At 41.7% G+C, this 15,586-nt stretch overlaps 1 protein-coding gene across 1 annotated transcript in view; it reads right to left on the bottom strand.

Annotated features, from left to right (window-relative positions):
• aldh1l1 (aldehyde dehydrogenase 1 family, member L1) overlaps positions 1-15,586 on the bottom strand; it is a 65,682-nt gene that overhangs the window by 13,581 nt on the left and 36,515 nt on the right. The window contains exons 9-15 of the mRNA XM_039771112.1: positions 14,689-14,780; positions 14,426-14,573; positions 13,730-13,849; positions 12,992-13,119; positions 6,386-6,536; positions 981-1,051; positions 155-260 (exon numbers count right to left, since the gene is read on the bottom strand). Of these exons, the coding sequence (XP_039627046.1) occupies positions 155-260; positions 981-1,051; positions 6,386-6,536; positions 12,992-13,119; positions 13,730-13,849; positions 14,426-14,573; positions 14,689-14,780 (816 nt within the window). The remainder of the gene's footprint in view (positions 1-154; positions 261-980; positions 1,052-6,385; positions 6,537-12,991; positions 13,120-13,729; positions 13,850-14,425; positions 14,574-14,688; positions 14,781-15,586) is intronic.

The raw sequence follows: 15,586 nt of genomic DNA, 5'->3' as shown, positions 1-15,586 counted from the left end.
TCAACTGTATTCAATGCTTAAGTAAAAAAAAAAAAAAAAACAATACAAAGTACCCAGCGAGTTATGAGAGGCCACTTTCACCTAATCATCCCATTGCTAAAATATTACACTCAAATGATTTCTGGATTTTCAACTGAAACAACACTTGGCTCACCTGAGCAGGTTTCAGTACAACTGTGTTGCCAGCAGCTAGGCACGCAGCGGCTTTCCAAGCCAGCATCATGAGGGGGTAATTCCATGGAATAATGATCCCGCACACACTGTAAGAGCGAAAGACAGGCAGGTGAGAGAAGATGAGACCCCCACATCTATAGAAGTACTCCTACTAGTGTTAGATTGGTCCTCAGATTTTGACTTTGGTATCAATACCAGCTTTCAGACCTCAGTACTGAACTGAACTCAGCACAGTTCTGAAGAAAATAACAGACAACTCTAAAACCCTCGTGTCTTACTCCAGTCTCCCTGATGCGCCGCTTGATAGCGTGCCTCCCTGGTGTGTTTGCGCCATCACACCATTTCTCTCTTGAAGCTGTGAAGTCACGATTACATTAAAAGCAATAGGGGGGAACCCCTGTGAAATCCCAAAATGGACCATTTTCTTCAACTGCAAAAGCGAGTGTTGAGGGAAGGGGAAAGGTGGTGGGATTTGGAGAGGGACACTGACATTTACTTCCCAAAATGCTGGTAACGGCATGGTTTTAAATTTGGGTTTTTTGGTATTTTTCCAGTATCAGTATACTGTGAAACCCTACCTCCTACTGTCCTACACATATCCACAGAAATTAGTTACTCAATTAGCAAAATAATTAAAGGTGTGGTAAACTAGTCTAAAATGGCTCCCTCACACACCATTAGCATGCAGCACATTATTCTGAGTAGTGTTAGGTGTCATGGAAAACAAAACATTGCACTTAACTTCCATACATGAGATTGGTACAGAAATCGCCCACCAGTACATTAACAAATAATCTTGCTCTTACCCGATTGGCTCCTTTTTCGTGAATGTCAGGTTTCGATTTGGCCGAGCCTGGTTAATAGGGATCGTATGGCCCTAAAGGACAAGATTTTTTACACACATCAGTGCCAAACAATAACAGATCCTCCTTGTTATTTGAACAATTTCTCATCTTAATAATAAATAATAATACATTTTATTTATATACTGCCTTTCCCATGCTCATATTATCTTAAACATATCTCGATTGTAATTTAAGCCCAAGAGATGGCAGCACCCATAAATTAAGGATTAAAAAAAAAATCCTCAGTCTAGTTTCATCGCATAATAATAATTCTTTACATTTATGTAGCACTTTTTCTCACTACTCAAAGCACTTTTCATAGTGAGTGGGGAGCCATATTAACCTCCACTAATGTGCAGCATCCACCTGGATGATGTGGCGGCAGCCATTTTTGTGCCAGTATGCTCACCACACATTAGCTATTAGGTGGTGAAGTGGTGAAAGTGAGATAGCCAATCAGAGACAGGGAGAAAGTAGGGGGCCAGAATGATCAGGCCATGGTGGGCAATTTAGCCTGGACATTGGGATACACTCTGATCTTTATGAAGGATGCCCAGGGATATTTTATGACCACAGGCAGTCAGAACCTCAGTTGTACATCTCATCAGAAGACAGGGACCATTTTTACAGCACTGTGTCCCTGTCACTGCACTGGAGCATTGGGATCCATGTTCAGACCACAGGGTAAGCACCTCCTGCTGGCATCACCAACACCTCTTCCAGCAGCAATCCAAGCTTTTCTTAGATGGTACTGACCAGGCCCCCAAACATGCTTAGCCTAAGGTGGATGACTTCTTCTGAAGTGCATGTGATATGGCAGCTTTCTTCGTACCAGAAACTCTTAGTTCATATTGGACAGTCGTCATTCTGAGCAGGCCACAAAATCTGCTTACATTAGGGTGATAATTTAACTGGGTGATAATTTTACCTCATAATTGAAATTATTTCTTAACAAAGACATTATATCTCTCTCTACCTTTACAGTGGAAAACTAAACCTTTTAACAGACAACAAGATGTCCTCTTATACATTTCATTATAGTACACAGATTTATATGCTATGTTTTCACTCTATTGCTTAACGAACAATTAAATTTTTTGTCTATTGAAATAGTGTTGTCTCTTATAAATCCGGCACACTGCATGACTTCTAGTTGGAGGAGATGTCAGCCTTGATGACTGCAGTTGGTGATCTTGTCATTTGAGGATATCGGATTGCACAACTAGAAGTTGCAGTGAATGACAAATTACACGATTCCAAAGTATTGTGAGTGCAACCCATTGTCTGACAACCGATAATGTGCTGCCTGAGCTGGTGCTGTATGAATTGCTTTATGGGTACATCAAATTCAGCCACCAGCCTCTGTCCTTTTTTTCCTGTAGTTGCACCCTGTTGAGACATCAGACACACAAGCCTCTCTTCTGTTTACATGGTCCAAAGCACCTGCATTCCTCAATACTCTTTGCTATATTATACACATTTGCCTTCTAGCTGAGCGCTAACTGGTTCTCAATTCTTGCACACGCAGAGCCTTCCCAATGACTTTCGGCAAAATCAAACCTGTTCAAATCTGGCCAGGTGAGCCACACACTGGTTGGACGGTGTAGCTGGGAATGTCAAACCATATAACTGAAGGTCACAAGAGTATTCGTTAAGATTATGTACATGAAGTCTGCGACTGAAAATCGCTAGAGAAAGTTGTGCACATTACGTGAGTTCTAGTCATTGGATATGTCAGACTTGCCGAATGCAGTTGCTGATCTCATTGCTGGACCACGTCAGTTTACACAGCTGAAAAACTGTGCATGTTAAACTATGCGACTGTGTGACGACATTCCTTGCTTGCCACTTTGGTGAGAGTCAGTAGCGTGCTGCCTGATATAGCCAGTTCTATATGGTGTATTAACAGGTACAGAAATTCAGCCACAATGTCTGCTTTTTTATATTTTGTTTTCCATTTCTGTCGTAGTACATGCAACACGAGACATCAGACAGACGAGCTTCACTTCTGTTTGTGAGGTCCAAAACACCCGTGTTCTTTATTCCTTGAAGCTTACACTTCCAATTCAGCCTTTATTGGTTGTCAGCTCTCATGTGTACAGAGCCTGCCCCTATGACTAAAGACGTCAACCCTGTATGATTTACTCTTATTGAGTTTCCGACTAGTTGTAGTGAGTAACTGAGTATGTCCCATTATGTGACTGTGCCACCCACTACCTCTGACTCACTATGACTATGCAAATGAATCCTACAACTGAAAATCTCTGGAGAAGTCATCTAACGTGACAGGGCCTTAATGCAGGAGTGTCGAACTCCGGGCCTGGTGGGCTGCGGTGGCTGCAGGTTTTCATTTTAACCCTTTTCCTGATCAGCGAGCAGTTTTCACTGCTAATTAAGTTCATTTCCCTTCCTTTTAATATCCCCGTTTTTATGGATTCAGTCCTCTGAATTGATTTGTTTCTTCATTAAATGACAGCCAAACAGAAATGAGACGTGAAAAGAGCCAACAGATGACCAGCTAAATTAAACTGGGATTTCAAACTCCCACCAGTTTCGTAATGAGAAGCCGATTCTTGCTGTTAATTAAACGCGTTATTTAATTCCGTGGCTCTCATTCTGCCACAGCAGACATTTACAAAATTGTTGATTTTCTGTTTTTCCTAAGAAATGTTTTAGTGAGCTGAGAGATCAACCTTACTGAAACCTTCACCTTTCTTTATTTTCAGATATCGTGAGCTGGTCATGCTGTGGCTTGTTTCGTGTCTCATTATTGTTTGGTTGCTAATTAAGGAAAAAGAGACAACTAAGAGGCCTGAGTCAAGTTAAATAAAACTAAGGCAAAACAAGTTAATTAGCAGCAAAAACTGGTCACTAATGAAGAAGATGGTTAGAATGAAAACCTGCAGCCACTGCGGCCCTCCAGGACCAGAGTTCGACACCCATGCCTAAATGTAACACTTTAGTTATCCCTGCTTCCTCACAATGCAAAAGTTCTGGGTCCATATTCTGCTGCTGCCACTTTCTTTGGATGTCCATAGGGTTTTTTTTAAATGCTGCACTTTAAACATATGCAAGTTAAGGTCACCGATTATCCAAAATTGTCCTTGTGTGAGAGAGTGTGCGTGAATAATGAGATGAGGTGGAGGAAACGGATTAGCAAGTCGAAAAGAAAGAGAGCCTGCATAACGGACAACTGCCGTAAGTACATTTTAATATACTGGTCACATAACCTCCAAAAGAAATGAGAGAGGAAAAAAACAAAAAAACAAATGGCCTTGAGTGGGCAATTTAAATTGAGCTCCTGGAACACAGAAGTATAAATCTGATAAATGTATGAGAAAAAATGGAGGCAGGGGAGAAAGTCATTAAATTCAAAGAAACAGGCAAACCAGCCATGCCCAAGAATCAATACTGAAGGATGTCATATTATTCTCCTGTGTGTCCAGAGTGTTCCCAATGAGAAATGACAAGCGTGTCTTTTGGCAAACGCATGCAATATTATTTTTGTAGCATTAATTTCATCCCAGGCAATGCCACAGTAGGAGGACAGACAACTGCTTGAGGAGCCATAAATAACAAGTGAAGGAATGCAAGAGGAGCCCTAATGACCAGCGAGTAGAAAACAGTTGGGGGAAATGGAGTGGAGTGCAGGGCTATTCTGTAGAGGGGGAGTTGAATAAAGTATGCCTGCAAATACAGTAAATTAGATTGTGACGATGTGGGTTTGGCTTCACGCTCCCATCCGCTATTCGGGAGCCCTTGAACCCTACACCGTCGATAATGCTACCGAGATGAGCTAGACAGTGAGACAATTACAAAGCAAGGGGATGATGTAAAAAAGGTGCACAAGTGCTTTTATTAAAACAGTCAACAAAACAAAATGTTCAGATAAAGTGCAGTGCTTTCAATAATCTTCATTAAATAAATAATCCAGTAAAAGAAAACGTGGAGGTTAAAATCAATACATAGAAAATCTTCTTAAAACAACGAGGTTAAAACGTTCATCAGGAAACAGTATTTAAAGTCAATAACAAGCCCGGTGTCTTTCACTCCAGCGTCTCTCCTGCTTCACCCATCTGAGCCTCGCAACAAGTGAGACGCTCTCTCTGCAGCTGACCTTCACAATACAGTATCTGCTTCTGCTTCTCCTGCTCCGGTCGGCTCCCCCTGACAGTGACTTGGGAACCCCTCTGCGACCAAGGCTCTCACGCAGGGAACACCACGTCCCAAGTCCCGACTCCTGCTACCTTCCGCGGAGAGTACTGCACCTTCCGATCACTCCCGCCCTTCAAATCAAACTCTGTGGGAGCGACCACAACCACTACTTCTCCCAGGTGTTGGCCAAACGCCCCGGCTGCCTTCAGCTGCCTGCGAGCGCTCGCCCGCCCGCCCGCTTCCTGCTGCACCGACTCGCACTCTCTCCTCACTGCTTCCTGCTACAACCTCCATTTCCTTCTTTTCTTTTTCTTTCATTTTGTTCTTCTTCTCATCCCTTTCCTAACTGACTCGCGCCTCTTTTATATTGAGGGGCCATAGCAGCTGCAGCACATTAGCCACAGGAACAATCACGGATGTGGGCAGCCCCTCACCTGTGCACTAGGTGAGAAATGCCCACACCGCAGATTGCCCCGTGGCTTGCTATGGCCAGTACGCCCCCTCACTAAGCCGCGAGTGCGGTGTTTATTTATTCAGTTTAAAACTGCTGGCCCTTGCTGAGAGGGCTGTGGACCCGCTATACCACATAGATATGTCCTTTGCCGTATACAAATATACTGTATTACTACAGCAGGAAAAATTCAGGTATTCCCATTTAGCAAGAAGATTCTCCCTCTTGCTCCCAAACCAGGGTGTGATGAATCTTAACCCTGACGTCTTCAGTGATGTTTTTAATCTCAGTTGATCTCAGCTCCCTGGATGGAAAAACTTGCTTCTGTACATTTCTCCTCATCCCCAACATGTGCATGCATCACTGTCAATGAATTCGCCTCTACAGTTCAGAAGCATTCTAAAATTAAGGGGATCACTCTTGTAGGTATCTTCTGACAGCTGAACTCATTTTACGTTTATTTATTTGGCTGATGCCATTATCCATGGCGACTTTCAACATTTGAGATACAATTGATTCCATTTCTTTAGTTTTTGGAGCACAGACAGGTGACGTGACTTGCTTATAGTCACACTGTGTCAGTAACGGGATTTGAACCCTCAACCTGAGGGTTTGACATCCAAAGCCATAACCACTATCCCACACTATTCAAAGGCTTTAATGTACAAGGTTTAGTTGTAGTACAGGTGAATATTCATCTTTTTAACTTTCACCGAGATGTTACTTGTATAGAACGTTTAAAGTAAAGGAAAGCACTCACCTGAATTTTGTCACACCAACCCGCAAAGTAGCGGAAGGTCTGAATCGACATGCCCACGTGAGTTTTCAAGGCCAGAGTGTAAACCGCCCCTGAGTCAATGGATTCAATTGTGGCCAATTCCTCCTGATGTTCTTCCATTAAATCGGCCAGCCTGTAAGGAAATTTTAAAAATAAGACCTCATCTTCTTAAAGCTGGATAAGTTAGAAGTATTTGAAGTGAGCGCCGAGTTCAGGGTTGGGTGATCGGTACATGAACTGAAAAGGAGATGAGCAGAGCAGTCGTGCTTGGGTTTCCATTGACCTTACAAGATGGTCATGTCAGAAACTGGGATTTTAATTCTCTTGGTGCATTCATGGATGACATTCTTGTGATGAGATATAGCATTTATTTCACACTACCATTGGCTTTTATGAGTTGGCACAGAAAATTAGACAAGTATAGATAATCCTGGCTTACAGTCTGAAAACAAGCAAGCAAGCTTTGTTAAGAATTTTACAACTGAAAACAACTGAAATCTGACACTCTGAACAAAGCAGCTGTATGGTGCAAAAGAAAAATGTTTCTCTAGCATCTTGAAACATAGCATAATCTAAAAAAAAAAACAACATTGCCAAATATTTATTTCTGGCTCCTGTACTTCAGTACTTTTTATCATTGACTAACATTCCCCACGGCTCTCTCAGGAAAAACTTTAAAAATCAATAAACAAAAAAGGTATCGCTAGCTAAGCAGAGGCAAGTTACGCTCCAAAACAAGGTGGGCCGACTCCCCACTCTTGACATCACTCTTCCCCCTCCCCTTGGCCCGCAGCCACTGTCTCGGATTAGCGTGAATATATCGCGTCTACAAGCGAACTATGATTCTTAGCGTGATGAGAGAAGTCGCAAAATCAACCAGAATGTTCAAGCAAATTCTAGAAAAAAAACTCATCTAAATCCATTAAGTAGTATTCTCATTCGCTAGCTAAGTGGAGGTAAGGTACACACCACGAGACTGGTGTGTGAGTGAGGTGGGCCCTGAAACCCAAGGCCCGCTGCGTCTCTCTTGGATTCGCGCAAATAAATTGGTACCGTAAACGAACTATGATACTTAAAATCAACTGGAATGTTCAAGCAAATTATAGAAAAAAATCTGATCTAAAACTATTAAGTAGTTCTCCCGTAAAAAGTGGGCAGACATACAGACAGACAGATGTTGGGTTTTATTATTATTACCACGCTTTAGTTTAACTTCAGCTGTTTGTTGTCCGGTACAAATCTTGTAATTGATATTTAACCCACTTCTCCTGTTGTCCAAATGACTTGAAATTTTGCACACTTACTCATTTCCGATGACAATACGTGAATCAATAATCAGATTCACTAATCGATTGATTAATCCATGTTAACTAAGAAATAAAATTTTCATATGAAGAATAGTTCAAGATTTCACCAATAGATGGTGCTAGTAACGGATAGAAATATTAAGGGAGGTGTTAAAATATTGATTACAAAATTATACTAAAACAAACCCAAGACTATCCATCCATCCACTATCCAACCCGCTATATCCTAACTACAGGGTCACGGGGGTCTGCTGGAGCCAATCCCAGCCAACACAGGGCAGGAAACAAACCCCGGGCAGGGTGCCAGCCCACCGCAGGGCACACACACTAGGGACAATTTAGAATGGCCAATGCACGTAAGCTGCATGTCTTTGGACTGTGGTAGGAAACTGGAGCACCCGGAGGAAACCCACGCAGACACGGGGAGAGCATGCAAACTCCATGCAGGGAGGACGCGGGAAGCGAACTCTGGTCTCCTTACTGCGAGGTGGCAGCACTACCCACTGCACCACCGTGCCACCCAACCCAAGACTAAAAAGTTGAAAATAATATATATATAAAGTACTTTTTTTAAAACCATGCTTATATTAAGTTAAAAAGTGTACTAAAAAGTTAAAAATAAGTCTCTCATACATCACTCGTAAAATAAAAGCATGGGCGCTTTTCATCAATCAATATTCAAAAAACACTTCTTGAAATCTTAGCAAAAGCACCCATCTTTTATTTTACGAGTGATGTATGAGAGACTTATTTTTAACTTTTTAACTTAATATAAGCATGGTTTTTAAAAAAGTACATATATATATATCTATCTCTATCTGCGGTGGGCTGGCGCCCTGCCCAGGGTTTGTGTACTGCCTTGCGCCCTGTGTTAGCTGGGATTGGCTCCAGCAGACCCCTGTGACCCTGTAGTTAGGATATAGCGGGTTGGATAATGAATGGATATATATATATATTAGTTTTACTGTCAAATAATGCAAAGAGTACGCAACAAGTGTTTCGCCCTAATTCTGGGCTCATCAGGCGTACACACTCACTGCACCCCCTCTCGGGGATCGAACCTCGCAGTCAAATAAACAAACCACACGCCATGGCGCAACGTAAAGAGGCTTCGCCGCTGATGTCCGAGGTTCGACCCCCGAGAGGGGGTGCAGTGAGTGTGTACGCCTGATGAGCCCAGAATTAGGGCGAAACACTTGTTGCGTACTCTTTGCATTATTTGACAGTAAAACTATTTAACCATTCTATGATCTGCTTCTTGCAACTGAAACAGGGCACCGTGGTGGATGTTTGCCGACTTGCAGACCAACCACAAGTGTTACCTGGTAGGTAACCACCCATACAATTTGATTTTTTTATTCAGACTACGAATGCCATGATATATACATATGTAGAGATTATCAAATCTTAAAAATGTTCTTTAAGTCCAGCAAAGCACAGATGGATCATCCATTCATTTTCCAGTGCTATTTAAAACAAGGTCAGGATTATGGGGACAGAAGCCAGCCCCACCTGCATCAAGTATAAGACAGGAGCCAACCATGAACAAGGTGCCAGTCTATTCATGAATTCATTCAGCCACATTCAAAGGGCCAGTTTAGAATTACCAGTTCATTTTGCATGCCTTTAGGATGCAGCAGAAAAACCAAAGAATTTAGGAACAAAAACCACACAGGCATGAGACAGATGGGTTATCATGAGCGGCCTATACTGTAGATTAGGAAATACAAAGCATGTGAATGCAAAGCATTTCCAAAGAAAAAGTTAAACGAAGCACATGTAGATTTTTTTTCTTTGAAAAATCACATTCTGCTGACCGCACACATCCTGTCCGGTGATCAGCCCTTGGAGGCATCACTAACAGTAACTCCTGCTTTGAGTCTCATGGCAACTGCCATTCACATCTCACTCCCTTATCTGTGTTAACGCCTCTTTGATTTTATCTCCCTGGGTGCGGTGAAGATTTTTTATTATGTTTACACTTCCCATTATTTGAAATTTTGCAGCTCCGTCTCCCTAACGACCACTTGACTGTTTAAGGGAAAATTCTCCTCTAAATCCTAGAGTAATGTCTCAGTTATCACATCCACATCTACAGGCTTTCTTAAAGATTTCTCTGATTCGGTGATCAACAGTGTATTTCATTTAGTTAATTGTACACCCCATTTTTCCTAACTCTCTGAAAATTGCTGTAGTTGAGCCACTACTAAAGGACTGTCTTGACAATTTTAGACCTACTGTATCTCTAACCTGCCTTTTTAAGTTAATTTCTAGAAAAAGTAGTTTTTCAACAAATAAGTGAACACTTGAATACAAATTTTATTCTGGATAAGTTCAGGCTTGTGCAGAAACTGCAGTGGTTGAAGTAGCTAATGGCTTACGTGTTAATGCCGCTTCTAATAATCAATCAGTTCTTGCTCTATTAGACCGGAGTGCAACATTTGACACCATTGATCACAGCATTCTTACTGATCGCCTTAGACAGTGGATTGGACTTTCTGGGATTGCCTTGAGTTTGTTTCATTCTTATATCACAAGAAGAAAATCCTTTGACAGTTGTGGAGATTATTCGTCAGAAATCCGTGATATTATGTATGGAGTACCACAAGGATTTATTTTGGACCCCTTATTATTCTCAATCTACAGGCTCCCATAAGGCCTGATCATTTCAGTACATAAAGTGAATTATCACAGTTATTTAGATGATACACAGATGGATTTGTCGAGAGCACCAGATGACCGTGAGGCTCCCTTTATCCAGTGTCACACCAGCGTCATCGAATGGATAAGCAGTAATTTCCTCAAACTTGACAAGGAAGAAACAGAAATTTAAATTTTATAATGCAAACAAAAAAGCGAGGACCGTAGAAATAAACTAGGTAATCTGTTTATACAAATAAGACCAGGACTAATGAATCTCAGCGTCATTTTAGATTCACAGCATATTAGTAAAACTGAATTCTTACACTTAAACAACATTGCACATGTTAGATCTTTTATATCACTGCAAGATGCTGAAAAGTCTGCGGTGGGTTGGCATCCTGCCCGGGATTGGTTCCTGCCTTGCGCCCTGTGTTGGCTGGGATTGGCTCCAGCAGACCCCCGTGACCCTGTGTTCGGTTTCAGCGGGTTAGAAAATGGATGGATGGATGCTGAAAAGTTAATAGGTACTTTTGTCATTAGCTGTCTAGATCAGGGGTAGGTAATGTCGGTCCTGGAGAGCCACAGTGGCTGAAGGTTTTTGTTCCAACCCAGTTTCTTAATGAGCAATCAGTTATGGCTGATGAAGCACTTATTGCTTAAGTGACATTTTGATCCTTCATTTTAGTGGTCTCGCTTGTTAAGTTTCCTCACTCTTAATTGTTTATTTCAATCTTAAACAGCTGCATTCAGTGTGTTAATGACTCGTTATTAGCAATAAGATGTAAATGTAAAGCGGCCAGCAATTCTCCGTCTAGCTTGTTTCCATTTACATCTGTGTGTATTCATCATGCACATGTTTGTTTAATAAAACAATAGAAAAATGTGACAGACTGAAAATGATCAGTTTTAGGCTTCAAATCATTTGGATGATACCCTTGGAAAGGAAAAAAAAAATCTACAAAACAAGAACCTAACATTGCAGACTAACAAGCCATAAAATTAAAAAAGGTCCGAGGTTGGCAAGGATTCGTTTCTAATGAAGCAACTGGGTTGGAATGAAAACCCGCAGCCAGGACCGACTTTGCCCACCCCTGATCTAGATTATTGCAATGCTCTCCTATCAGGATTACCAAATAAAGGAGAAAGTTGCTGTAATTACTCTAAAATGCAGAAACAAAAATTTTGATATAAAAAAAACAATCTGAGCATATGACACCAGTCTTTGCCTCACTGCACTGGCTGCCTGTGTATTATAGGACTGATTTTTAAAATTCTTTGATCTGTATATAAGGTGTGGCAGACGGCTGGGGGTGGTACCCAGCCGGGACGCCCAGGAGGATCGGAGGAGGGCTTGCGCCTCCTCCAGACCACGAGGGGGTGACCACCCTGGTTGCACTGGGGGCCACGGGTGCAGAGCTTGGAAGCTCAACCCTGTAGGGGCCCGTGGTCACTGCCAGGGGCCGCCCCGGTGTCTGAAGAGCCTTGGAGCTCAGCACTTCCACCACACCAGAAAAAGACTGGGGACACTCGGAGGGTTTCCGGGTGCACAGCCGGCACTTCCACCACACGGGGGAGTGGCCGCGGAGGAGTGCCGGGAAGCAACTGGAGCCCATCCGGGCTGGTATAAAAGGGGCGGCTTCCCTTCATTCGAGAACAAGAGTCGGGTGGAAGCGGACTGGAGTCGGTTAGAGAGGAGTGAAGGCGGCCAGAAGGAAGGCACTGGAGAGTGAGGCCTGGACTGGCCTGGATGTCCGTCTGTCTGTGTCTGGGACACGTTCCACAAAGGCTATAAATATTCTAGCACTATCCTATACTTTGGACTATTTGTCACCCTAATTACAATTTTTAATTCTAATCTTATATGCTCATAGCACCAGTTTGCTCAGTATTTCAAGAGTGAAGCCTGTAAGAACTAGTGAGATGACTTTCTGTTTCTATGCACCAAAAATGTGGAATACTTTGCCATTGGCTATATGACAGGCCAGTATAGCTAAATACTTTAAAACCTCCTAAACCATCTCATTAATTTGTCTTTTGTGATCACTTAAATTACTACCATCACTAGGTTCTCTTCATTAAATTATTTCTTTTCATTATCTGTAATTCTACTTGACTGATCACCACTTTTATGCGTTTTCTTTTTCCTGGCACTTTGTGGTGGTGCTCTGCTTCGCTGCACCCATGGCCTAAGTATGCCCACCTGAGATACTGCTCTGAAGAAGAGCTCGATAAGAGTGTCCTGTTAATGGTGACAGTGTAGGGTGCTGGGTGGGCTTTTGGCCTTGGAACCCTTGCAGATTCGGGAGTTTTTTTTCTTTATCTGTGCTTCCTGGCTATCTGACCACACCACTGGACTTATCTTCAGAGACTTTAAAACAAAATAAAGACTATACTTTGTCTACTCCCTGTATATCTAAGTTAGGCAAATGCATACTAATTTATTCTTATCTAATAGTCTTGGTATGCCATTTATTCATTATTCTTTTTATCTATTTGTAATTTGGTTTTCTTATCTTATTGTTTCATTGTCATCTTGTAAAGCACTTATAGCTACACCCTTTGTATGGAAAAGTGCGATAGAAATAAATGTTGTTTTTAAAGATTAGTAAAAAAAAAATAATAATGTCAAATAGCTTACTTATAGAGGAGCCTCCCACGGTCCCGTGCATTCATCTTCCCCCACTGTCCATTTTCAAAAGCCTCTTTGGCAGCAGCTACAGCTTTATCAACATCAGGGACCTGAGCCAGAGATACTTTGCAGATGGGCTACAAAAGACAAGAGAGACGTGTACGGGACTACTTCAAAAATGACCAACATTCTGACATGACAAAATTAAGCTTTCTTTAAGGATTGAAAAAAATATTTAATCATTCATCTGGTAATACATTTTGATGAACAGTTCAGATGTACTAGGGCTGCAACTTGGTTCAGCACTATTGGATGCGCCTATCATGGATGGGTGCCCACGCATATCTGAAATGTCTACCCATTAGTGGCTCCACCAGCAAGGATGGCCCAACTCAATGTGGAAAAAATGAAATGGGCAAAAGAGTAGAAGAACTAATAGTTAAATAACACGATCCCAAGCACTTGGGCACACACACACACACACACACACGTTTGTCCAATTGTGTATTGCGTTATAATAATCAATCCATAACACATTAAAAAAGCAAGCATAGTAGAGATCCAGCAATATTAAATGTATTATTAATACTCTCCCATGCAATAGCCATTATTGGTTTCTCATATATATGTTATCAGTGAAATAGCATCTTGAGAGTGTGTTATATCTTTGTACTGTAAAATTTAACAAAACAGTCAAATTTAAAGCAGTCCTGATAAGTATTCAGCTACAATAACCATCCTGCTCACCTTGCCGTCTGTCGGGTTAATGGTCTCATAGGACTTTTGTCCTTCAGCATCCAGAAAATGCCCATTGATGAATAGCTGGTGAGGCATGCGGATGGTCATGTTATTAACTTGCATTTCAACCTGTGGTTGACAAAAACAAAAAGAAATAATGTGTTGAAAGGACCAAAGAAACAAAAATTTGAAAACAAAAAGAATTACAAGAGTATGAAAGTAAATCAAAAGGTAAAGACAAATTGAAACTGCAAGGGATTGAAACTGACACAATATAAGACGTTTGTGATGGCTTATGGGTAGTTTGAATGCACACTGCGCAGTGCTAGTCTAGTCTAAAAGCCACGGTGAAATGAACATGGACACTCTGCTGTGGGATTGCAGCTTTTTTGAATAACGTACTGTAGTGAGATTTCTTTGGTTAGATGGAGTGAAACCTGCCGAAACTCCACAGCAGAGCATCCATGTTCATTTGATCTTGGCTTCCACTAGACTAACAGCAGAGCACTGTGCTGTACATGTTCAATCTATGTACAAGCCATCGTACCTGCAGAAATTGGTTAAACAGAAAATTGGTAGCGTATGCTGCAAAGGGAGAGGTTTCCCTTTGTTATAAAGGCTTTTCAGTATAAATCACAGCCAAACAACTACACAAAAACATACAACAATAGCATCAATAAATACTGCCAACCATATAGAACCTACATAATCAACATGTAGCTCGTCTTTGCTGTCTTCTCCACGCAGCTTCAGCACCAACATCTGGACGAAATCCTTGAAAGTGGTAGCCATATATACATCCTCGTTCTGCAACTCCAGACCATTTGATTTTATTTTCACCTCCTCCACAAGTCTGAAGAATTGTAAGAAAAAAAAAAAAAAAGAGCTAAGCAGACCAAATTACAAAACCAGGAAAGGAAGCAACCAAAGAACAAAAGAACCTCAAGGGAACAGCACCCTTTACCCACCTCACAACATCCATGGAAGCAGCTCCAGATTTGAAAAAGTCTGTCGAGTCCTCAATGCCATCCACATTGGACAGAATGCCTTTCCAGATGGACTGATGCAACAGAAATACATGGACAAATTCATGTGACAGCATAATAAAGATATTATCATTTTATTATTTGCCTATCTGAATGAAAAAGGCAAAGCGACCAGCAGTGTGGATTGCTCCATGTCTAATCAAATAACTTCCCAGTTGAAACAGACCTGGTCCTTAACTAGAAACAGTTGTTTTCCCCTTATGGTTTTTTAGCAGATTGCACATTCTACTAAAATGTTTGCTGTTTGGACTCCACCTGTGGTCAATGCAATTGACTGAGCATGTTTAGGGAAGGCAAACCTGTGTATAGAAGTTTCTACAGGTGACAATGCGTATCAGAGTGAAAACCAAGCCATGAGTTTGAACAAATCGCCTGCAGAGTTTAGAGACAGGATTGTGTCAAGGCACAGACCTGGGGAAGGCTACAAAAAAAATTTCTGTAGTACTGAAGGTATCCAAGAACACAGTGGCCTCCATAATTGTTAAATAGAAGATGTTTGGAACAACTACAACTCTACCTTGAACTGGCTCCCTGGAAAAACTGAACAAATTGGGGGAGATTGGCCATGGTAAGAGAGAGGTAACCAAGAACCCAATGGTCATTCGAGCTCCAGAGGACCTATGTGGAAATTGAAGATGTTTCTAGAAGGTCAACACCCACTGCTACACTCCACTCATCTGGGCTTTATGGCAGAGTGGCCCTATGACACATAAAAGCCAGCAGGGTTGTTTGCCAAAAGTCACCTAATGGACTCTCAGACTGTGAGAAACAAGTTTTTTTGGTCTGATGAAGCCAACACTGGACAGTCTGGTCTCAGTTC

Source organism: Polypterus senegalus, chromosome 12 (assembly GCF_016835505.1).
Source record: "Polypterus senegalus isolate Bchr_013 chromosome 12, ASM1683550v1, whole genome shotgun sequence".
Taxonomy (NCBI): domain Eukaryota; kingdom Metazoa; phylum Chordata; class Cladistia; order Polypteriformes; family Polypteridae; genus Polypterus; species Polypterus senegalus.
Note: the sequence above shows the minus strand (reverse complement) of the source record. Positions and strands in the feature narration are given on the sequence as shown.